This window comes from Erythrolamprus reginae, chromosome 2 (genome assembly GCF_031021105.1).
Source record: "Erythrolamprus reginae isolate rEryReg1 chromosome 2, rEryReg1.hap1, whole genome shotgun sequence".
Taxonomy (NCBI): Eukaryota; Metazoa; Chordata; class Lepidosauria; order Squamata; family Dipsadidae; genus Erythrolamprus; species Erythrolamprus reginae.
The window spans coordinates 126,135,125-126,159,297 of record NC_091951.1 but is presented as its reverse complement, the minus strand read 5'-3'; the positions used below and the strand labels follow the sequence as shown (position 1 = coordinate 126,159,297).

Below are 24,173 nucleotides of genomic sequence, written 5' to 3'. Positions count from 1 at the left end.
CCATAGAATTAATTGCTTGTTGACTACCTTAAATACTGTATAAGCAAAGACATGGCAGGTGAAAGATGACAGTTTTGACATGATGTTGCCAAACGAGGATTTCAGAGAACTTGCCCATCCTGTTTCTAAGGAAAAGTCATTCTCACTGGCCAGGGTGCTATCTTTGAATTTGTTTATCTGCTAGAACCACCTCCTGGAAAGAGTTTGAAAATCACACGGAGTGAAAGATTTTTCTTTCTACCATAAGATGAACCAGTTGGAAAGTTTCAAAAAGAAGAAAAACAAAGAAACCTAGTTAAAGAGACAATCAATCATGTAAATATTTTCAAAATATGCTCAAGAGCAAAAAATAAAAAAACGAGTAGCCTACATCAATCCAGAGAATGGACTTTAAAAACGCAAATTTAATGATTTGGGATTTAGTATTTTGTTTTGTTTTATAAAAGGGGAGAGTTTTGTTTTTACTTTAAACAAGGATAGACAAAGCATCATTTTGAACTTGAGTGTATTCCAAAAATATTTAAACCCACCCATTTTGTATTCAGAATAGCAGTTTCATGCTCAAAATGGGGCACTGAAATGAATTTATTCTGAATTGGAAACTGCCTGATTCAGAATTTTCTGCAAACCTCAGGAGAAACCTTGGTTATCTCTTGAGAAGGAGAATAATACATCCAAATTTCGCAAACAAGTACAGTAATTAAGAAATTCAGTATTTTAAAACACTGAGATAAAGTTTCAACAGCTAGGGACTTTATGGACATGTCCATATAGTTTTCTTGGCAACAGTATGGAAAAAAATTATTGTTGCTAGATGGCATTTTGGTTTCCAAGCTTAACCTACAGATATTTCCTAACTATGTCACCCTAACACAAATTTGGTTTTACACTGCATAGTTTTTCAAAGCCAATCATGGTTCATTTGGTTGTCAACATTTAGCTCAAGTTATCTTTAAAGCATTATAAATCACCTAAGCACCATTAGCAAACCTCTGTGTAAGTTCTAATGGAGGCCTGCAGTGTTCCCAGAGATTCCCCCCACACTCCCATTGTTTATGCAAATTTGCTGCTGAAGGGAAAGATATTTGGGAAGATCTCACCTTGTCACCCACTTCCTTGGCATATAATCTTTCCACTGCTAGTCAAACGATTGTGTCTTGGAGAGCCAGGAGATGGTTTAGATCAGGGGCGTTAAACTCAAGGGCCATGGGCTGAATCCAGCCTGCAGGGTGCTTAGATCTGGACTGCAGGGCCACCCTGGAAACATGGAAGGGCTGGTCTGTGGTGCTTCTGGCAATGAAAACAGAGCTCAGGAGGGCCGCAGCAGTGGGAGGCCGTTGCAGCCAAAAATGAAGCTCAGGAGCTCGTTTTCAGTGGCAGAGCCCTTGGACCACCACAGGCACCCTCAACATGAGTGACATCAAGCTGGCCATGCCTACCCTGACCATGGCCACCCCACCCCCCAGGTCAAACACAACCTTGATGCAGCTCTCAATGAAATAGACTTTGACACCCTTGGTTTAGATGGAGCAGGCATAGCATGCGGATGCTGCTTCCTGTGTACAAACATTTTATAATTAAACTGATAGATCGATCAGCATGTAGAGGAGGGAGCAGTTTTGTGGCAGGCCACATAGTCTACGGAGAGGGGCGGCATACAAATCCAATAAATAATAATATCTGAATGTGTGCATGTGCCGAGTTCAAAATATTATTGCTAATCTGCCTTTATTGCTTCATGACGCTTTGGGATTTATTGGGAGAAAAAAAAATTGCTTACACATGCTTTATGGACACCATTTGAAGCATGGCATTAAAAATCCAACACAATATTAGGAACAAAAATAAAATAAGCACCAGAACAAACATTTCAGGCTGCAAAAAACAAACAGTGATTTAGTAGTTGACAGCATATAAACAAATGAATGAAAACGTCTTCAGCGAAAAGTCTGGGAAGATCAAATCAACTCAGAAGAAAAATTATGTGCACATTTAACACTGTTGCAAATGCGTGCTAAATTATGTGATAAATGCCAAGTGACAACTGATTACAGATGCACAAGAACACTATGGAAGAAATCCTGTCTTGCGTTACTCATTAGTCTATTTGTCCTTCCTAGTAAGCTAAGCAGAAGCATCTCCAATACCACCAGCCATAAAGCAATGGTTTTATGGTCTCACGTCTTGAGTTAACCCAGACACAGAGCTTTTTAAGAACCAAAACCAGCTCTTTCAATTAGACTTGAATCTAAGCCAGGGTAGTGGCTGCAATAAAGTTATTACTTAAACTGATCCTCAATACCATCTTTTGGGACCACTCATCCCGTATCCTCAGGCCTTTAAAACCTCTCACACAAGCATGATCCAGAAAGATACTCATAACTGAGAGTCACAAAATCTGCTGAAAGATTGGGGAGTCAGAGGTACCCCGAAGGTCTATCCCTTAGTTTAAACTGAATGAATTCAGCCAAGGTTTTCTCTTGTCTACAATGCACATGGAGCTAATGTTCATCGAAGATAATTTCCATGAATTGCCTTTCACTTGACATTATTTGGAAATGAGGTGCTACCCTATTTTCCTAGGCGATTAAGGATATGGGAAAATTGGCCCATTAAAAGTGAGCCCGTTAGGCTAGAACGATTAGTGGATTCCAGAAGACAATGAGTTGGCATGAAATCCTGTGGATGAGTGTAATTAAGAGAAACTCAGTGCTACAATTAATAGGCTTATGTTCATGTTTCTTTAGCTGATATAGGTCTTGAACCAAAGGCATCTGGTCACAGCAGTTTGGGGCTTTTTCACTGATAGCTAACTAAAGTGCAAATATGTCCTGGCAATATGTTGCTGTTTTTGGGTTTTTTTGCCTTACACCTAGGACAGTGACCTAATCTTGTCCTTGTAGTAAGACAGGCCAAAATCATGCATAGCTGTACAGTATTATTCCCCTTATTCTGACACTATTCAAAAACACCTTCAAAGGAATGTGAATTGTTAGGCATTGTTACTCATTCACTTGGAGGGAAACCAGACAACAGGCAGGTACTGGGAAGAGAAAAAGAACAGAAACAATCAATGATAAGGAAGAACAGTAGGATAGCAAATTTCATATTCAGATAGATTTTTTTTCTGGTTCATTCTACTAAAGAGTAAGGAAGTACCCTCTGTAAACAGCTGTCTTGTTTTTTTTAATGAAAGTCTGCCCAAACTGCCGTTTCCTTGAAGTCCAGGAAATTTATTTGAAATCTCATGCAATGCAAATATGTGTTTGGTTGATTGTTTCAAGTACAGTATTTATAAGTTTACTCAACAACTTGATTCTGAGAATTGTGGAGCAAGAATGAAATTCTAGCAGAAAACAACCCCAAATTGTTTTAAAAAATAAACCAGTACCTTATATAAAACAGCAGGTCAAATGAAACAATTAAATAACCAAAGGGGGACTTCAAGTCAGGACTTTATTGGTTTTCTAAAAGCAAGCCAGCAGTATATTTGTTTAGTTTTAATTAACTGGATCTAGCTAGTTTTTATATGTTGTAAGACTACTGAGTCCTCGGAGAAAGGCATATAAATCCAGATAGATAGATAGATAGATAGATAGATAGATAGATAGATAGATAGATAGATACATGGATACATAGATAGATACAAGGATACATAGATAAATAAATAGATAAATAGATAAATAGATAAATAGATAAATAAATAAACAAACAAATAAACAAATAAATAAATAAAGGACAGAGATCACTTCAGACTTTAGGAGCAGCCCGGGGTGGTTTCCAATTTTTTTTACTATCACTCTGTGGGCATGGCTTATTTTGTGGGCATGGCTTGATGCTCATGTGGTGGTGGGTGTGGCGTTGTGGTCATGTGACTGGGTGGGATTGGTTTGGCAGTCATGTGACTAGGTGGGAGTGGCTTTGCAGTGATATGACTGGGTGGTCATGTGACTGGGTGGGTGTGGCTTACTTGACGTCACTCACATCAAGGATTAGGGTGCCTGGCCTTTCCTTGCCTCAAAGGCCTCAATGAAATACAATTTCCCTATCTATTTGCTATTATTGAACATCCAAAATATGCTATTTAATCCTATGTATATATGCCATATGTGTACATACATATTATGTACAGGCACACAAAAAGATACATTATTTATTATATATACCGTCTGTGCATGTGCACACACACATATACCTCTTCTAATACTACACATTCAACCTCACTTACTGCATTTGGAAAAATACACCCAGAGTCCCCTTTCTGCGACACATTTAACCATAATTTCTGTACATCAGAACATTAACACGCCTTCAGATGTTCTTCCCTATCTTGCACATCTGTAGAGCCAGGAAATGTCATGGATTGAGTAAAATGTGGTGAAACTCACTTAACAGCATTCTTGCTTAGCCATCAAAAATTTGGGCTCAATTGTTATCATAAGTCAAGGACTATCTCTGCCTTCCTCTGAATGGCAGTCTTGCCCTAGTACATTCCTTCTCCTTCCTGCCATCTTCCTCTCTGTTAGAGACACAAAAATAATCCAGACAATGTAAGGTTTCCTGCTGCAGCACAGCATTGGACTAGATGACCTCCGAGCTTTCTTCCAGCCCTAAATTGCTAGGCTGTTTCAAAGTGTCTTCTGGAGCCATGTCTAGTAGCAGGGTTTGTGGTGCTTCCTTCCTCTTCTTCCTTTCTCCTCTCCTTTCGTATCTTCCTTCCTCTTCTTTATTTTTCTTCCTTTCCCTCCCTCTCTCTTTCTGTCTTTCTGCTGTCAGGCCAGGAAGGAGGGGAATGGGCAAGAGCAACTGCCAGATGCAGGGAGGAAAGACCTCCTGCTCCCCCCTTCGCAGTCCAGGTGCCCAGCCAGAGCTCTTCCCTCCCTGCATCCAGCAGCTGCTCCTGAGCTGACATGAAGGCTGGCGCTGAGCAGTAGATAAGCAGATATTGTAAGAACTAGCAACAGCTATTATTTACATGCATTCAAGTCATGCAGGTATACCAGGGGTGGGTTCTAATCTCACTGCAAGGTTGCTTCTTTCTGGCTGTGTCTTGTGGGTGTGCACATGCATCACACAATGTGCAGTAGCAAAAAATCAGAAAAAATTAAAAAGAAAAACTGAAAACAAGATGGTGATTTATTTATTCATTATTTATTTATTTATTTATTTATTTATTTATCTATTTATTTATTTATTATTAGATTTGTATGCCGCCCCTCTCCAAAGGCATGTGCAGTGCCAGAAACCCGGCTTCTGTTTATGCATAGAAGAAAAAAACCTGACAAAAATTCAACCCAAAATTTTTAAAAAGTTTTTTAAAGTTAAAAAAAGATGGCAGCCTCCATGGAGCGGCACCGACCGATCCATTTCTATGACGTTATTGTGATGTCACCAGCGAGTTGCTACCAGTTCATGAATACAAGACATGTGCACATAGGCACAGGTGTCCATATCTACCAGGAAACAGAATTAAAATTGCATGGTTAAATGATCAACTTATTTCCTGTAGAATGTGAATACTGTACAGAATTTTGCCTTATTATAGTTAAGAAATCTTTCTTGGTATTCTTAGTACACTTCCAACAGTATTCGACTCTCTCCCTGCATATGATTAAACAAGGAAAATACTACAAAAGCTGTGTGAACCTTACGAAAAAGCAAGAAAAATCCTACAATATTAGATTATTCTTAAACACATTGGCTCAGAACAATTAATACTGATTAGCATACTTTAACTATGCTTCACATTAAATTGGTTAAACTCTAGTAAGAGGATAATTATCTTTTCTATGAGCATAAGTGAATGGGGTTAATATTGAAATTTAGGTTTTTGAAGGAAGAGCAACTGTTCTAAATTCATTATAGTGGCAGAAAATGGCAGAAAAGAGGAACTGAAGTTTGAGTTGATTACTCCCCTCCTTAGAGACAGATAATTGGGAAAATTAGTGGAGGGTATATACAGTAGCTGGCTGCAAAGGACATTTCATTAGAATGAAGAGAAGGATTTTATATTCCTCTAGATCAGTGTTTCTCCAGGGATGGAGGAGACTATTTAAAGTGTGATTGTTGCTATTATTTGTGCTACTATTAGTTAAAGAAGCATTTATTTATTTATATATATAATAAATGTTTGGGAGATGATGGACAGTCTGAAATTTCATAAAGGGAATAATAAGCTGAAGCAATTGGAGAGCCCCTACTCTATATGTAAGGATGTATATAAAACACCTTGCTGAAAAGAATGGATTTATTTCAATGTATAATGTATGCAAAAGAACAAGACTAAAACTTTACTAAATGCCAGTTTTAAAGCATGGGATCAAATAGGTCAGTGTTTTTCAACCAGTGTGTGCTGCGAGACATGGTCAGGTGTGCCATGGGAAAATTAGCGCAGGAGTTTTGAGCCACAAAGAAGGAAACTCAGCTTCTGGTCTCCCAACTTTTTGCTCTTCGCGCCCCCAGCAAAAAGTTGCGAGACCAGAAGCTGAGCTTCCTTCTTCCTGCCTTCCAAGTTTTTCCGACAAAGTTTTTCCGGCAAAGTTTTTAGCAAATGTGCAGCAGGTGAGCTTTGCAGCTCTCGGGCAGCAGGAAAGGCTCGGGCCTTAGGTGGGCCTGCAGGGGTAATGGGGCTGGGCAGCTCTGGCGGGCGCAGGGCAGCAGGGTGGGCGGTGAGGGCGCTGCCACCAAGCTGGGGTCAAACTAGGAGCAGGAGGGTGCCAGCAGCAGCTGCACCAGGCAGTAGCCACAGGGCGGCGGCAGGGCGGTCGACTGTGAGTGGGAGCTCCAAGGTGGAGGCACCAATAGCGGTGGCTGGACGTGTTGCTGGATGCTGTACATGCTGGTGCTGCGCTGGGCATGGGTGCGGGGCTGGCATTGCCAGCTCAAAAAAGGTTGAAAATCACTGAAATAGATGATTAGTTTCTATTGGTGAAATCTTCCTCACCTGAGCATTAAATGCCAATGCTTGCACTTTAACTCACTGCAATAGGTGATCAGTGGAGATATATAATTTTTTTGTGCAGGTTATCAGACTTGCCAAACTGCTCGCCTCTGCTCAATCATCTGGGAAATCTAATCTGATCATCATATCCACCTTACTCAACTTGTAAATGTACTTCTACCTTGCTCAGCATTCCTCTTAGCCTGTACTTACTCTCTATTGCAGTTTGTTGCTATTGCCATTCAATACTGGGACAACCTGGGGATTAGCTTACCAGCTATTTCCTGGTAATGCTTGAAAGGAACAAATAGTATGGATAGCATCAATAATAATGGGCTTACTTCCCACACTGGTATCACCCTACTTTGAAGGCTAGTGATTGATGCTGGACTCATAATGCCATTTAGTCTAAGTGGAAAATAGCCTTGGTTGCTACAGAAAGGGTGGTACAGATTCCACAACAAAGAAACTTCAGCTTAGTGTTTCTGAGAGGTAATGGGCAGGAGTTTGTAGGCATAGACACGTAAAGCTGCTGGGCTTAATTTAAGGCTACCTTTTCCTGTCATTCACTGACACTCATTCTTAATTCTAATGTTTCTCTAATACAAGCCAAACATTAAAAAGGACACAGTAATAGATGATTTGCTTTACCGGAAGATTTCTGAGACCCAGAATCATTCATGGGTCAGACAACATTTTCACCACTCCCTTGGGAGAGTGCTAATCACCCTTCCTCGTGCAGGGATATCCAATTGAAACTGCAATTAATCATTAGATCTCCACTACAATCAACATTAGCTTCACACTTTCTTTCTCTCATTAATGCCACATAGTCATAACTTATGGAACCAGTTCCTGCCTCATTATATCCGTCTTGTTCTCTCCGTGTGACGTTATTGCCTGCAGATTGTGAACGTGCATTTTATTTGTGATTCTCTTCCTTTAGAGAAATGACAAATGTACACCACAGCTTTTGTTAGGAAGGGGCCGATTTCTTCCCAGCAGCCTCTGCAGAAATCTCTCTCTCTCTCTCTCTCTCTCTCTCTCTCTCTCTCTCTCTCTCTCTTTCAGCACTCACTTTGCAACTTGGTGCTTTCTTCCTAGCAACTGCTTCCACTGCCAGTAAAGACAGCTGCAATCAGATAACAGCACTGAGAACCTATGGAACTGTATCGGTGATACCATTGACGATAAGGGCCCTTACATGTTCTTCATGCCTTCATGCTTTCTAATATCTTTTTTACATTAAAGATTTAACTTGCAATGGGGATTGAAAAAAGCAAAGCATCAATTTTTGCAGGGAGGCAAAATAATTAGTCTAGGGCAGAAAGACAGGATGGCTAAAGCGTTTCATCATATTCCCCCGCCTCCTTTGCCACCATGATTTATTTTATTTTGCTTTTTAATTATCAGTTGCGTTTCTCTTTCAATATTTAAATATCAAACACCATCTTGGAGTCTTTGTTGCTGTGACAGGATCAAATTTGAGAAAACAATAAGGCTAAATGGAATTTCCCTGCCATTAGTTCACTTTCTGAAGAATCTATGCATTCTATAGAGCAGTGTTTCCCAACCTTGACAACTTGAAGATATCTGGACTTCAACTCCCAGAATTCTCCAGCCACCATTCGCTGGCTGTGGAATTCTGGGAGTTGAAGTCCAAATATCTTCAAGTTGCCAAGATTGGGAAACACTGCTATAGAGGACTCTGCCCAGAATTTCTTTCATGTATAACTGCTTCATCTTTGAACAGGGCCTTCTCTAGTATCATTGCTGGTGAAGGAACATGGAAATTCATGCCTAACACATGGAAATATATCATATGAAGAATAGCAGTAGAACTTAGATTATATATAGCTCCAAAATGCTTTACAACCCTCTCCAAGCGGTTTACAGAGTCAGCATACTGCCACCAACAATCTGGATCTTCATTTTATCAACCTCAGAAAGATGAAAGCCCGAGTCAACCTTCAGCCAGTCATGATCGAATCCCTGGTGTGTGGGCAGAGTTAGCCTGCAATACTACATTCTAACCACTGTGCCACCATGGCTCTTGCTGTGGTGCCTGGGACAGCATCACATATTTTGGAAATCATTTTTTGAGATAACACCCAAGTCTTTTCTCTCTTTCACTCAGTATAAGCAGAAGCTGCCGATATCAAGGTTCAGAAGAGACAGGTGGCCAGAAGCAAGTACAGATAGTCCTTAACTTATGACCACAATGGAACCCCAAATTTATGCTGCTAAGCGAGACAGTTGTTCAGTGAATTTTGCACCACTTTTTACCATAGTTATTAAGTGAATTACTGTAGTTGTTAAGTAATTCTGGTTTCTCTGTGAACTTTACTTGTCAGAAGGTCAAAAAAAGCTGATTACGCTAGGACATGGCAATTGTCACAAGTATATGCCACTTGCCAAGCATTCAAACGTTGATCACATGGTCACAGGGCAGCTGCAATGGTTGTAAGTTGTAACCTCGAAGCTCGACTACTGTAACGCTCTCTACATGGGGCTACCTTTGAAAAGTGTTCGGAAACTTCAGATCATGCAGAATGCAGCTGCGAGAGCAATCATGGGCTTCCCTAAATATGCCCATGTTACACCAACACTCTGCAGTCTGCATTGGTTGCTGATCAGTTTCCGGTCACAATTCAAAATGTTGGTTACGACTTATAAAGCCCTTTATGGCACCGGACCAGATTACCTCAGGGACCGCCTTCTGCTGTATGAATCCCAGCGACCAGTTAGGGACCACAGAGTGGGTCTTCTCCGGGTCCCGTCAACCAAACAATGTTGCTTGGAAGGACCCAGGGGAAGAGCCTTCTCTGTGGCGGCCCCGGCCCTCTGGAAGCAACTCCCCCCAGAGATTAGAATTGCCCCCACCCTCCTTGCCTTTCGTAAGCTGCTTAAAACCCACCTCTGCCGCCAGGCATGGGGGAACTGAGATACACTTCCCCCTAGGCCTTTAAAATTTTATGCATGGTATGTCTGTATGTATGATTGGTTTTTATATAATGGGTTTTTAACTGTTTTTAGTATTGGGTTATTGTTATATACTGTTTTATTACTGTTGTTAGCTGCCCCGAGTCTGCGGAGAGGGGCGGCATACAAATCCAATAAATAAATAAATAAATAAATAAATGAATGAATAAATAAATAAATGCATGCAAGAAACGGTCATAAATCACTTTTTCGGTGCCGTTGTAACTTCAAACGGTCACTATCCGAATGGTTGTAAGTGGAGGGCTCCCTGTAATTCTTGCAATAAGAGAGAACATATGTAGAGCCCAGGATTGAATTTTTGCACTTGCTTTCTTCTTCTTCCAGATCTTTATTGCTATGCTGGTAAACATCAGCTATTTGACCGGTTGCTGAAAAGGCAAGTTTTTTATGTGCAGGATAAATTATTTGGAGAACAAGACAAAAGAAAAAAGAAACCTGTTGATGTTGAATTCCACAGGAGCCGATAAGGCTAGAAAGAAAATGCATTTAGATAACCACCTACTTCACCAACTGAGGAGCAAATTCCAAGAGTTGAGGCCAAGCTTCTCTTGCAATTGCTGCGTTGAATTCAAACCTTGGCATCCCCTGATAGGATATTCCAATCTAGATTCTGTTTTTTTCCCAAACTACAAAAATCAATTCTGACAACTCTACCCTACCCCTTGTCTGATAAAATGCAGAGGTAATGTACAGGTATGACTTGACCTACAGCAGTCCATTTAGTGACCATTCAGAGTTACAATGAAAAATATGAATTACAGCGGTTTTTCACATTTACAACCTTTGCAGCATCATGTGATCAAAATTCAAATGCTTGGCAACTGTTTCACAGTTATGAACTTTGCTGTGTCCCAAGGTCACACGGTCATCTTTATGTGACTTTACGACAAGCAAAGTCAAAGGGGGAAGCCAGATTAACTTAACAACTGGCTCACTAACTTATCAACTTGTGGTGATTCACTTAACAACTGTGGCAAGAAAGGTTGTAAATATGTAAAATATATGAGCCTGGGTGGCAGAGCAGGTAGAGTGCTGTACTGCAGGCCATTCAAGCTGACTGTAGATCTGAAGGTCAGTGGTTCAAATCTCATCACCGGCTCAAGGTTGACTCAGCCTTCCATCTTTCCGAGGTTGGTAAAATGAGGATCCAGATTGTGGGGGCAATAGCCTAGCTCTGTTAAAAAGTGCTATTGCTAACATGTTGTAAGCCGCCCTGAGTCTAAAGAGAAGGGCGGTATAAAAATCAATCAATCAATCAATCAATCAATCAATCAATCAATCAATCAAACAAACAAACAAACAAGGACAAGGCTCCAGATGCCTTACTTAGTGGTGTACATTTTGGGCTCAATGGAAGCTGTTGGTTGAGGACTACCTGCCTACTTATTGCAACAAAGTTATAATGACATGATGGTGAGCCTATGGCAGGTGTGCCACAGGTGGCACGCAGAGCCATATCTTCCGGCATGCGAGCCATTGCCCTAACTCATCTCCAGAGCACATGTGCCCACTGACCAGCTGATTTTCAGCTCATGGGGGGGGGGGCATTTTCAGCCTATGGAGGACCTCCAAGGGGATGGAGGAGGCTGTTTTTGTCCTTCCCAGGCTCCAGGGAGGGTGAAAAACGGGCCTACTGAGCCAACTGGAAGCAGGGAAGCGTCATGCGGCATGTGCGGAGCAGGACAGTGGGGGGGAGTGTCACGTATGCATGCGTGGGGTGGTGGTGGGGTGAGTGGAGGGCCTTGGGTGTGGGTGCAGGCACGTGTGTGATAACTCTCTCACTTACACACTTTTGGCACAGAGGGGAAAAATCTCATCATGCAATCTGTGGTTTGATAAGAGCACTGCAACTTTCCCCAAGGGGGATTCGGGTCACCATCATCACTCCTGAGGGGTTCACACATTGCTGTTAGACAGTGGACTCACCTGCACATGCTGCACACAAAACACTTGGGATGGTAAGTCCGGCCCAAGGCTGAGATAACCTCTCCAGTGATGAAGTCTTGGCAGCTGTCACAGCGGGTGCCGTAGAGCTGCTGGTAGTCGTGGGTGCAGATGTATTCCCCATTTTTAAAGAAGAAGCCAGACTGAGCTAGGTCACAGCCACACACTACAGAGGGAAAAATACACGCAGAGACAGAAAAGTCAGTCCTTTCGTCTTTCCAAACACAGGCACCTTTCTCTTAAAATAAAGAAACAAACAGACACTTCTTGAAGTGCCATCAGAGGGACCGGGTGTCTGGGTCATGCCAAAAGCCTTGTTTGTCAATCAAAGGGGAGACCTCTGTAGAGATTCTCAGTCATCCAGGTCAGGGTTGTCCCCAAGGTGCTTTTTAAAGAGGCAATCAGACTTGGGGTTTTTTTGAAGATGTTTCACTTCTCATTCAAGAAGCTTCCTCAGCTCTGACGGGATAGTGGGGAATGGAAGGATTTATAGTCCTTGCAGAGGACTATAAGGTAATCTGCATCCTCTTAGAGGGACTTTTAGCTATACAGTTTGGGATGGACACTCTTTGAGTGGTGCGGGAGTAGGAATGGATTTCCAGAGGGGGGGGAATTGCAGATTAGAGGAGCCAGGAGCACTACTCAGGTGATCCTGAGGTCACAGATAAACCTCCAAGAGTTTCAAGGACCCTCTAAAAGGATGCAAATGGCCAGCAAGGAATAGAAATCCTTCCATTCCCCACTATCCTGTCAGAGCTGAAGAATCTTCTTGGATGAGAAGTGAAACGTCTTCAAAAGAAAAAAAACCCCAAGAAAGTCCAGTTGCCTCCTGAAAAAGCAGCTTAGACATATTTAGGAGTTAAACTCTGCCCACCCTGCATAGCCATGGTGAATAGCTCCACATTTTGTACAATAATTAAATTGGTAACAGCCCCATTGCTTTTTAGTAAATATACTGTAAACGTTGTGTTTCTTCCACAAAGCATAATTAACAGAAGAGACCTTGGAGGTCTTTTAATCTGACCCTCTGCTCAAGTAGGAGACCCTGTACCATTTCGGATAAATTTAAATTATCTTTAAATTTTCCAGTGTTGTAGCACTCAAAACATCACTTCTTAAGAAGACCAAATACAGGAGGACCGGCCATGTTTGGAATTCCCATCAAAGCTGACTTCTTTCTTATATCTATGACCCCTGTCTTCCAGGTCATTTCTAATCTCAACTCAATGTAATTGGTCATTCATTTTGCAAACTAAAATGGCTTAAATGTATCTGCAGAATCACCTCCCTTCAACTCAGCCTATTCCTGCTCTCTAGTATCTAAATATTAGATAAAGCAGCCTGGAGCAGGATTATCTGAAGCAGCCACCTGCTTTTATCCCATCGCTGACACCTGAGGCTTGACTGGTGCTGGTATGTGAGAGGGCTTTTCCATGGTGTGGCTTTGGCAGGCCCTGCCTCAGGAAATCCTTTGGCTTCTCCCTGATGACAACCTCTCTGATGAAGCTTGAAAGCTTTTCTGCTCCAGCATGCCTTCAGACAATTTCTTCCTCCTGGTCTGTCAGTTCCATCTTTGCTATCCAAATTACATTTTCTGCTCTCTGTTTCGGTGTATTGACTTTTCATGTACATATTTGTTGTGGTTGTCAAGGGCCACAGTGTCTGTGTGTGCGTACATGTGTGTGAGTGATCACATTATGCAATGCTTTCCTAAAGTGAGGGTGTGTCTAATGAGTGCTTATGTGTAGGAGACTGTGCAAAACAATCTTTAGAAAACACGTTGGGCAAGAAGCCACCCAGAATAATTACGTTGGTACAAGAAGACAGCTTTGGTAGCCTCGCTGCCCACTTTGGATGACTGACACTGGACAATGTGATTTCAATATACTAATGAACTCCCTCAGTGAAAGGTCCATCTGGTGTGTTAAAAGTGCATTAGTGTTCTCTGATGCACAAGTCACTAGTAGATACAAGTGCCTGAACCAGGCAGGGGTTGCTACTTACCACTGCTATCTATGTGATGTGTGTGCAGCTTGAGGTCTCCGGTGTGCATACACACACATGCATCCCAGCAAGATTTTGCTTCTGTGCATACGCAGAAAGCAAAATCTCACGAGAGGATGCACACATGAAATGAAGATGCGTGTGCAACTCCAGCTGATCAGTGGCTGTCACTTCCTGGATTACTGGTCTCTGCTCAGCTCTCCTTTTCCCCCCTGCTGCTGTGTCTGCCCTCCTTGCTTTTTTCCTCTTTCCTCCTTCCTGGCCTTGGACAAGCTTCCCTCTCTCCTGCCCGGCTCCCCTCCAGCCTCCCGCGGCCACCTCCCGCCTGAGGTATAAGCAGAAGGTGTGGGTGTAAGCGGTGCTGGCAGCATTTATGCTTCTGGCAGCACCCATTCATCTAGGTACCCAGTCTGAAGTGGAGGGCGACCCAGGAAAGAGAGCACGGGAAACACGAAGGAAATTGTCACCCCAGTGAGTGACACTGGTAGCGTTGTAAGCCAAGGACTTAACAGTTCACTTGAACGATGATGATCGTTCAAGCCACTGCCACCTGGTCACATGGCCGGCAAGCCACTCCTACCCGGTCACATGACCATCAAGCCATACCCACAAAATAAGCCATACCCACAAAATAAGCCATACCCACAAAATAAGCCATACCCACAAAATAAGCCATACCCACAGTGTGGCAGTAAACATTTTGGTTGCCCATTACTGTGCACGTCCCCTAGCGAAATTTTGCTTCCTATACATGCTCAGAAGCAAAATCTTACTGGGACACATGTGCATACATGCTGGAGATGCGGAGCTGTGTACATAGCTACATTTTCACTACTGGTGTGCAGTTTGGCCCATACCAGATAGGAATCCAATACTGGCCTGAACCAGTTTTCAGTTTGTTTGCTGGATGCAATGATGGTCTCCAAGTCACCTGAGTGAAACAATTTCTTGAACAGTGGGGCTAAACTTCCTTCCTTTATTCGCTGCCCTGCCCTTTACCAAGCAGTATCTTCTCATTCTCCATCCCTGACCAGTATAGAGTCTAAGAGGGCAAGAAATTCCTTGCAGTCCTCTAAGATACCACCTTTGTACTGTTAGCACCATGCAGTGAAAATAAGGCAAGGGTTAGAGTGGGGGAGACGTTGTGAAGGGAAATTTCCGCTGAAAGAAAGCCCGGCCTGGGGAATTGTTTGTGAGCCTTGGTGCATGACGGCAACAAGATATGCCCTTTTTGATTGACTACAAGCAGGCAGGTTGAGAGGGTGAATAGGCTAGCAGAGGAACCACTGGTGTATTGGATCTTTAATGGCAACTGGGGAGAAATACATCGAGTGGGGTTCTTGTCTTTTGAGAGACCTTGGCCTATAATTCCCCAGTGAGGCAAGGGAGAGAAACAAACTGGCAATGCATTGAAGAAATGGCTCAATTACTACACTCACATGACTTGACCCACTGAAAGACAGATAGTCTGAGCAGTTGTTTTTGAAGTGCTTTGCCATTTTACAGTCACATCGGCAAGCTTGCCTCAATTTACCGCTGTCATTTGGTACTCTCCAATACATCCAATTCCCAGCGAGCAAAGCAAACATTGGGGAATTTTACTCCCATTAGATCTGGAAAACCTAAACTGAGATAAGTTCCTGAACAATTTTGGAGTGGGAGGGAGAAGACTACATTTATTTTTCAAGTGTGATTTGCTTGGAAGATTAAAAAGATGGTTGGGACCAAGATAAAGCATTAACAGGAACATGACCATTTATTAATTATTTATTTTATTTATTTTATTTATTTTATTTATTTTATTTATTTTATTTATTTTATTTATTTTATTTATTTTATTTATTTTATTTATTTTGTTTTATTTTGTTTTGTTTTGTTTTGTTTTATTATTTTATTTTATTATTTTATTTGTATGCCGCCCCTCTCCTAGACTCTTTTAATAAACATACTTCATTCATTTTCATCCCACATTTACATGCTGCTTCTTACTTTGTCTTTAGCTCTTTGCATTTTTCACCTCTCCCCTTTCAATGGTCTGATCAGCTTCAACCAACTACAACTTTCTAAATCTTCCCATTCCTCTCAACCCATTCTTTGATATATGTAACATAGAATCCGATCCTCACTGACCAAAACATCTCCATGTACAGTGCTACCTCTACTTACAAACTTAATTCTTTCTGTGACCAGGTGCTTAAGTAGAAAAGTTTGTAAGAAGAAGCAATTTTTCCCATAGGAATCAATGTAAAAGCAAATAATGTGTGTGATTGGGGAAACCATAGGGAGGATGGAGGCCCTGTTTCCTCCCAGGGGATTCCTAGATAGGCCCCACAGAGGCTTCTCCCTGCCTTTTCTGGTTACAGTTTCGGAGGCTTGGGTTTGTAAGTGGAAAATGGTTCTTGAGAAGAGGCAAAAAAATCTTGAACACCTGGTTCTTATCTAGAAAAGTTCGTAAGTAGAGATGTTTGTAGGTAGAGGTACCACTGTACTTGGTTGGTATACAATCTGGTATTAATATTAATTCTTGAGTAGTGATGGGCGAACCTAATCCGCATAATTCGGGTCCGCACCGAATTTTGCGGTGTTCGGTATGCTGAACATGAACCCGAAATTTTTTCAAACTTTGGGGTCGTGTTTGGCGTTCGGAGCTTTGACGTCATCGGAATCTCTTCGTGGGAGGGATTCCCCGTTCGGGTTCGAGTTCAGATTTGGTTCGGGTTTGGCCGAATTTTGCGTAAAGTTCGTCCGAACTTGCTGAACCCGAACACTGTTGGGTTCGCCCATTACTATTGTTGAGCTTTCTCTTCTTGTATTGTGCCACACAGCTGCCATTGCATTCTATTTGTTTTTATGTTTTTCCTGACATACATAATACTGATTTCCATACACCAAATTTGACGGAAGTGACTTCTTACCACATTTCCCTGAAAATAAGACCCTGTCTTATATTTTTTTGACCCCTGAAATAAGTGCTGGGACTTATTGCCATGCACTCAAAAGCCTGATTCGGCTTATTATCAAGGAATGTCTTATTTGGGGGGAAACAGATTACATGCAGATACTTTCATCATTCATCCCACATTACCAGACATGTTCTACAAATCAATATTTGTACATTCCAACATTCATGCACTTCTCCTTTTGCTAAGGAACAAAAAAACAGTCTGGACACTTACTGTCTGGCATAAATCCACACAACACACCCCAAACTTTGCTATTTCCCTTTTGAGCTCTTTTGATTTTAATTTTGATAAACAACTTCCAGGTGTGCTAAACAAACTAATTTCTCTGCAATTCATTTTTGTTATTGCTTCCTTTGTATCAGAGAACAATAATAACATCCCTTCTATTGTCAGGCACAAATATAGTACACACACATACACATCTTGTGAGTGGCCGTTCCATAACAAGATCACATTCATACACATATTCCTTGGCTTATGTCTATTCATTCAGTGACCATTACAGTTACAGCTGGAAAAAAAATGGAGGTATGACGGAATGTAGAAACTCTGGCTATTGTAGCAAATCCATGGTCATGTGAAAACAATCCAAAGGCTCAGATTCTTGGCTTGCAATTACAATGTTGCAGACATTGCTGGCTTATCACAGGCAAATTCAATGGGAAGCTAGCAGTCAAGATGCAAGTTGTCACTCTTGCTTTTTCTTCTCTCCATAGCACCATCACCTCGCCCACATATGGCCTGCACTGACCCCCTCAAACTTTATCTTGGCTTTTCTTGACTTGCAAGCAGCCTGCACCAATCTTTCCAGCCGCTTCCCCCAGACTCTGAATCTATACTACAATGGACTTACCCAACCTCTGCGGGCCCTCTCAGGCTCCTCACCTGGGACTCATTTCATGATTTGTGTGTCTTGAGGTTTTACAAAGGCAGCCGAAACTGCCTTTGCCAAATGATATGATCACGTGACATTGTGCTCTATGGCTGAGTTGCCTAGCAATGGCAATCCAGGTCCCAACTGCCACTACATTACAACTCGAGGTCTATTGGTATCCTAGATTTCCCCAATTATCTCAGCTACAGCTGCGGAACTATCATTTTTCAATATTTTCACAGCATTTATGTTTTTCTTTTCATTGTTTTCCCCTCGGGCATTAACATTTCATAGCATTTATTTCAGTCCCATTTTTTAATATGCAACTTTCTCATATATAGGTCTAAAATACTCCCAGTATTCTTTCATTTTCATCCGAAATAATTTAAAGGATTTTTATTTTTGATGCCACTTATCTGCTCAATCTCTGTTTACCCTCATCAATCAATACCAAAATATTCCATCAAAGAGTCAAACGGATCTAGTGGCTAAGGCATGAGACTGAAAATGAGGAGGCTGTGAGTTCTAGCTCTGCCTTATGCATGAAAGCTGGCTGGGTGACTTTTGGCTAGTCAGTCTGTCTCAGCCCAACCCACCTCAAAGGATTGTTGTTGTGGGGGAGATAGGAGGAGGAAGGTATATTGGATATGTTCACTGTCTGGAGTTATTTGTAAAAATAATAAAGGTGGGATTAAAAAAATATTTTAAAACCCCTGATCTTCATTTTCTTTATCTCCTTCTTGGCCTCTTTCCTTGCAACTACATTTTGTCTCCATACCTATTATTCAAGACCTCTCTCTAGCTTCCACTTTTTTGCAGCAATCTTCCTTCCTTCCTCCATTCATTCATTCATTCATTCATTCATTCATTCATTCATTCATTCATTCATTCATTCATTCATACTGTCATCTGCACCTCTATAACTGTCTGGTTTGGTTCTGCAACCCAACAAGACTGACATAGACTTCAGAGGATAATCAGAAATGCAGAAAATACAATAGCTGCCAACCTGCCTTCCACTGAGGACGAGTCAAAATATTATGTGAAAATACTTAAACAATATGCTAAACAAATTGCTAAACGAATAATTATTGAAACGGATGTCCAAGTGTCGCCTCTATGTTGGTTGAGGCAGGCAGGATTCCTTTTAGTACCATTTGTTGGGGGTCAGGGGAAAGGGAGGGTTTTGCCTTCTCTTTCGGCTCAAGATCCCCATGGACAATTGGTGGGCTACTGTATGACACAGAATGCTGGACTCGATGGGCTTTGGCCAGATTCAGCAAGGCTCTTCTTATGTTCTTATGTAATTCCCACACCACTGTCAAACTATTCATTAAGGTTTCATTACTATTGCTCTTCTCATCATTCCTATCATCCATCTTCTCCCACTTATGACTGCATGACTGTAACTTGTTGCTTGTATCCTTATGATTTATATTAATATTAATTATTTCCTGATTGTTTATTTGTACCCTATGACAATCATTAAGAGTTGTACCTCATGATTCTTGACAGATGTATCTTGGTTTTTTATGTACACTGAGCATAGGCACCAAAGACAAATTCCTGTCCACCAAGCATCCTTCTCTTTATTTCCCATTAAAGAATAAGGATTTCCTTTGGCTTTGGAAGCAAATAGAATACGCTGCCAAGTTCTCTCCTGGTGGTTCTAAGTCTCTTTTGAAGCTGGAGACGGACTGAAGTCTTTGTATAACAGAATAATCAAGACTAAACTCCATAATCAACACCAAACTCCAGGGGGTTGGAGACACACACTTTTCCTATGGTGTTCTGAAAGTCGGCATAGCCAATAGAATCTAGGAAGATGAGAACATCCAGATTTGCTTGAATTTTTTTCCCATATATAAATTATCCCTGTACTGCTAAGATAAATTGTTTTGTATAGACTTCCCTTGTTGCAACCCAATGAATCAATGCAGATATTGTCCTTGGCCTGAAGTATGGACTAGGAATTCACACAGCTGCAATATGACATGCTGATTCTTTTTAAAAAAAAATCTATTGTTCATCTTTCTCCCTGGTGGCGGATAAATAGGATGATAATGTTGCCCCACAAGTAGGTTAGAGTAGGAGTTTAAGTATATGTGGGCGGGGTGAACTTTCAGGTTGAAGGAAATGTTTACTAGTTAGATTCTCTGGGTTCTAACATATTACTTAAAAATGACTGCAGGAATAGATTGCCTCAATGAAAGTCCCACTCACAACCACAGAAGACTGCTTTTGGGAGATGGGTGTGTCTATATTTTTGAATAAGTAATATGCCACCTTCATGCCACAACAGTGATTCTATCCCTGCAATAAGGACGACTTCTTTTATTAAGTACTCTCTGCATCCTTTTTATCCTCAGATATAATTATGATAAAGATCAATGAAAAGCTATTGTGAATGTGTATGCAATATAAAAAAAATCATACCTGGGTTTCACTAAGACCATTAAACTGTTCTTGATCTCTTCATTTACTATGGTTTGTTTATTCAATATTCAAGATTCACTGAATGAGATCACATTTATTTTCCAAGCTGAGTACACTAACTTGGGCAAAGAAATGCTAGCAATGCATTTTTAAGTGTTGCAGAAGGCTGTTTCTTAAAAAGGAATAAAAAGGGTTTGGTATATGAACAAATGCTCTTTGGAGCTACTTTTTTCATAGGCTTGGCATATAAAAGTTCCAGTGCACTGAGATTGTTCCCACTTGGTTAATATTTTGATCTAGGCAGGTTTGTTCATTGCATTCAAACATGTTTTGTAACTCTAATCTAAAATCTTGTTTACATCAGCATGCATCCTTTTTCATCACAATTAAAGCAACTTGCACCTACTCTTTGGTGGTTTGGAAAGATAATATACAATTAGATCTCAATTTCAATGGCTGTTCTGAATCACTGAGGACAACTTGAACAATATATAAATTAAATTACAAATAATCAATTGCATGATCTTGTTTTGTGAGATCCATTGGGTGGATGAGGGATGGGGGATAATGTAATGGCTTCCTATGATATAGAAACCCCAGATTAAGGTTTTTAAGATCCCAGGAGAAGGAGGTGGTAGTAAATGTCAAAGAAATATGTTCATGTACATTGTAGGTCAAACTATCTTAGTTTGGCAGACTGACTGTGAACCAACTTGTCCATAGTGGGATGTTGGCTCCACCCTACAAGAAATGGTGTATCAGGTGATAACCAACACCCCTTCTCATTTGTCAGTAAACAGCAGGAGGGATAATTATGGCATGTGAACAAGCAGGTGTTTTTCTATTTATAGGGCAAGATATCCTGGGATTTCTGAATGGAGACTTTGTAGATGACTAGTTGTTTGATGTGAGTTCTATTATGGCCTACAATAGCTTGCTAATCACCTTTAACTGCATTTCCTTTGGTAATTCTGCTTTGAGATAGAGGTGGGCACCAAATATGTATGAGCTACAACTTCCTGATTGTTATAAAGATTTAAATATGAGACTATTTTTGCCCTTGTTTTTAAATTCATTGCAAAAGCATCTAGCAAGGTTTGAACAGAATTCCTTGGGCAACCTGAAAATGAATTGGATATATTATACCATTACATAAAAACCCCATGCAAAAACAATTCACATGAAACACTTTTAGAATGTGCTGTGCTGCTTGCATGTATATGAAAATGGCACTTCAAATCATATATATTTGGTTAATATCCCTTTTAAAAAACATTTGGCCAGTATTTTAAATAGTTATTTCTTGTGTTTTATGTAATAGCATAATAAGTTGAATTCATTTTCAAACTATCCCTGTGGAAGGAGTTTTTTTCTGAAATGCATTTCACATTTTTGTACATTGCATGAAATAATGAATAAAAAGAGAACAAAATATGCTTTGTTTTCCTATGAGGCTTTTCCTTTTCTGTGTATTTACTTAATAACTAAGAACACCTTGTTCATTTTGAGAGTAAATACAGAAACAGCCTGCAGAACCAAATAGACATTACTTTGCTTATTTAAGTGAATTGTTATTGTACATGCCCATTTTATATTTTAAGAACCGATACGCATGGTTTTCACCTAGCTTTTCATGTACTTCTGGTAGTGCATGTCCTCATTGCCCTGCCATTTGTCCTGCCAGGAACTATGTGTAATACTGCATAGAAAAGTCTTGGCTATCTTTGAAATTCTTTCCCATTGTCCTGTTTCCCGTTATTTGGGAGAGTTTTCAACTGTGCATGTGATCCTGAACCTTTTTGGAGACTAAATTGCTTTCTGAAAACTGAATGTTGTGAATTACTAAATTATGTCCCTACTCTATGGATGGATGGGTGAGTGGGAGGAGTAAAGCAAAGAAGTTGAAAAATTAAACCCAGAACAGATGTGAGTGGGCTCCTTATTGCATTTATTTGAAACAGCTGTTCTAAGGGGTAGTAACCAGATCTATAAAGTCTGCAACATGAATTACAAGAGATTCACCCCTCTCCCAATTCACCACTTCTGTTACTTTTATCAAAATAGTGAGTTTTTCCAACATTAGCTAGCACTTGTGTCTATCATCAATCAACACAATGGCCTGCACCAACACACAAATACACATTTATTTGAAATGATCTATCTGCCTGTTAGAGAATAAGCAGTAGGGAACCTGAGGTCCTGCAGATATTTGGGAACTGTAGTTTCTGCAGTACCCCTCCTAACTATCGTGTGGTCTGGAGATGCTAGAAGTTGCCTTTATATCTAGACACACAAGTTTTCTGTGTAGGTGAGAAAGAGACAGAGAAAATGTAGAACTGCTCTTGGACATAAGGAAAAGATTGAACAAGCTGTTAACAGGGGACAAAGAAAAGATTAAATGGTTCTAATAAAAATATTAAATGTATAGAAAGAAGCCCAAAGTATTCTGACCTTTATTTGTTTGTTATACAGTATACTGGAACAAAGTTGGATGGGTCTTTCAAGATTGATATCAGAAATTACAGGACATCTCTTGGTTATTTTTGGTTACAATTTGAGAGGTGGGGGGAGAGGGAGAGATCATTCTTTATACAGTTTTTATCAGATTAACAGGATTACTTCCTCCAAAATATATTGGAAATGATGCATTGGTGAAGGTCCTTGGACTTCTACTAAAAATCTCTAAGTAAATTCATGAAAATACCATTGTTGAGGCTGTAGGAGTGAGTAATGGGCCACATTTAAATGCACACCTCCAGTTTTAAGTAAAAACTTTCTCACTTTTCCTAATCCCAATTATAACCAGGTTCCTCCTTTTCAAATTTGTAAACTCCACCTACTGACCTACATTACAGCCAAAGGAACTTGTTAATCAGTGTTTTGCAATTGCTCAGGGACTTTAAATTTAGTTTGTACTAAACTGTACTTCTTTCTAACCATAACACCAAGTTTTCAGGACTAAGACAGACATGCCTCAGATAAAATGTTTACATTGCATTTTTTAAAAAAAAAATTTAAGTTACTCGCATAATTGATTGAAATGAATGGCTGTAGGACTTAATTAAACAAACAAATAACCTCTGTCCCTTTCTCTTCACTCATTAAATGGCATCATAGGTTCACAATCCTGTCTCACTTGGAGCAACATTGAACACTTACCTTGACATGTGAAACATCTGATGTGGAAGTGATTGTTCTGGACACGCACCACCTCCCCTTTACAAGTATCTCCACAGCGATAGCATTGAATTACGGTGGGACGACCCCCAGAGTTGTACGGGTTTTGTTGAAAAGGAACTGCTGGTGAAAGTAAAACATACAGCTTATTAATGTGGCAGAAGAAAGGGTGCAGCCAAAGCCATCTAACAATTTATTTTGCTGACTATTTTGCTATTTGTTCTTTACCCATACATACAAATGTAATTATACCCTTCCTTCAGATGTTGCCTATAGTGAAACTAATTTCCTGTCTATCAAAATCCATTTTCCCTTGTGACTTACAGCTAATCATAGCATCACCCAGTCATAGCTGAAATGACAGAAAATCTGCCCTCGTTGCAATTATTTATGCACAATGATAGTTGGAGGACTGGAGCAGATTGTTACAAGTGACTAATGAGGACATTATCTAAGAAGAGGAGGAGCTAGCCAATCCTTTGTTTCAAGGAACAGCTCAGAAAGAACAGAGGCAGAAGTTAGTTGAGGAAAGAAGAGCAAACACTAAAAGCAGTTTACGTATTTTGGCTATTGTAAATGAACACTTGTTTAGCTCAAGCCATTTTACAAAGAACAAACATTCCCCACCCCCTCTTCATAAACTGAAGCTGGGAAAAACACTTGATGAGAGATATTTCAAGGACCATCATTTGACATGTTTTGCTGGTTCCTTGGAAAAATAAAAGCAAAGGGTCAATCATTTATTTTGTGCAAGGATTGTCTGCTTGAGGAGATCTTGAATTATCCTGGGATTCACACAGTAGATGCTAGGGACTGATTTGTTAAGGTTAGT

At 40.5% G+C, this 24,173-nt stretch overlaps 1 protein-coding gene across 3 annotated transcripts in view; it reads right to left on the bottom strand.

Moving 5' to 3' along the window:
- The window catches only part of ABLIM3 (actin binding LIM protein family member 3), a 219,987-nt gene that overhangs the window by 80,268 nt on the left and 115,546 nt on the right, over positions 1-24,173 (bottom strand). For 2 of the 3 annotated variants that reach the window (XM_070739429.1, XM_070739427.1), the window contains exons 2-3: positions 23,324-23,461; positions 11,870-12,053 (exon numbers count right to left, since the gene is read on the bottom strand). In XM_070739429.1, the coding sequence (XP_070595530.1) occupies positions 11,870-12,053; positions 23,324-23,461 (322 nt within the window). Of the gene's footprint in view, positions 1-11,869; positions 12,054-23,323; positions 23,465-24,173 lie in introns of all 3 variants that reach the window. The other variant, XM_070739428.1, reaches the window with a different exon arrangement.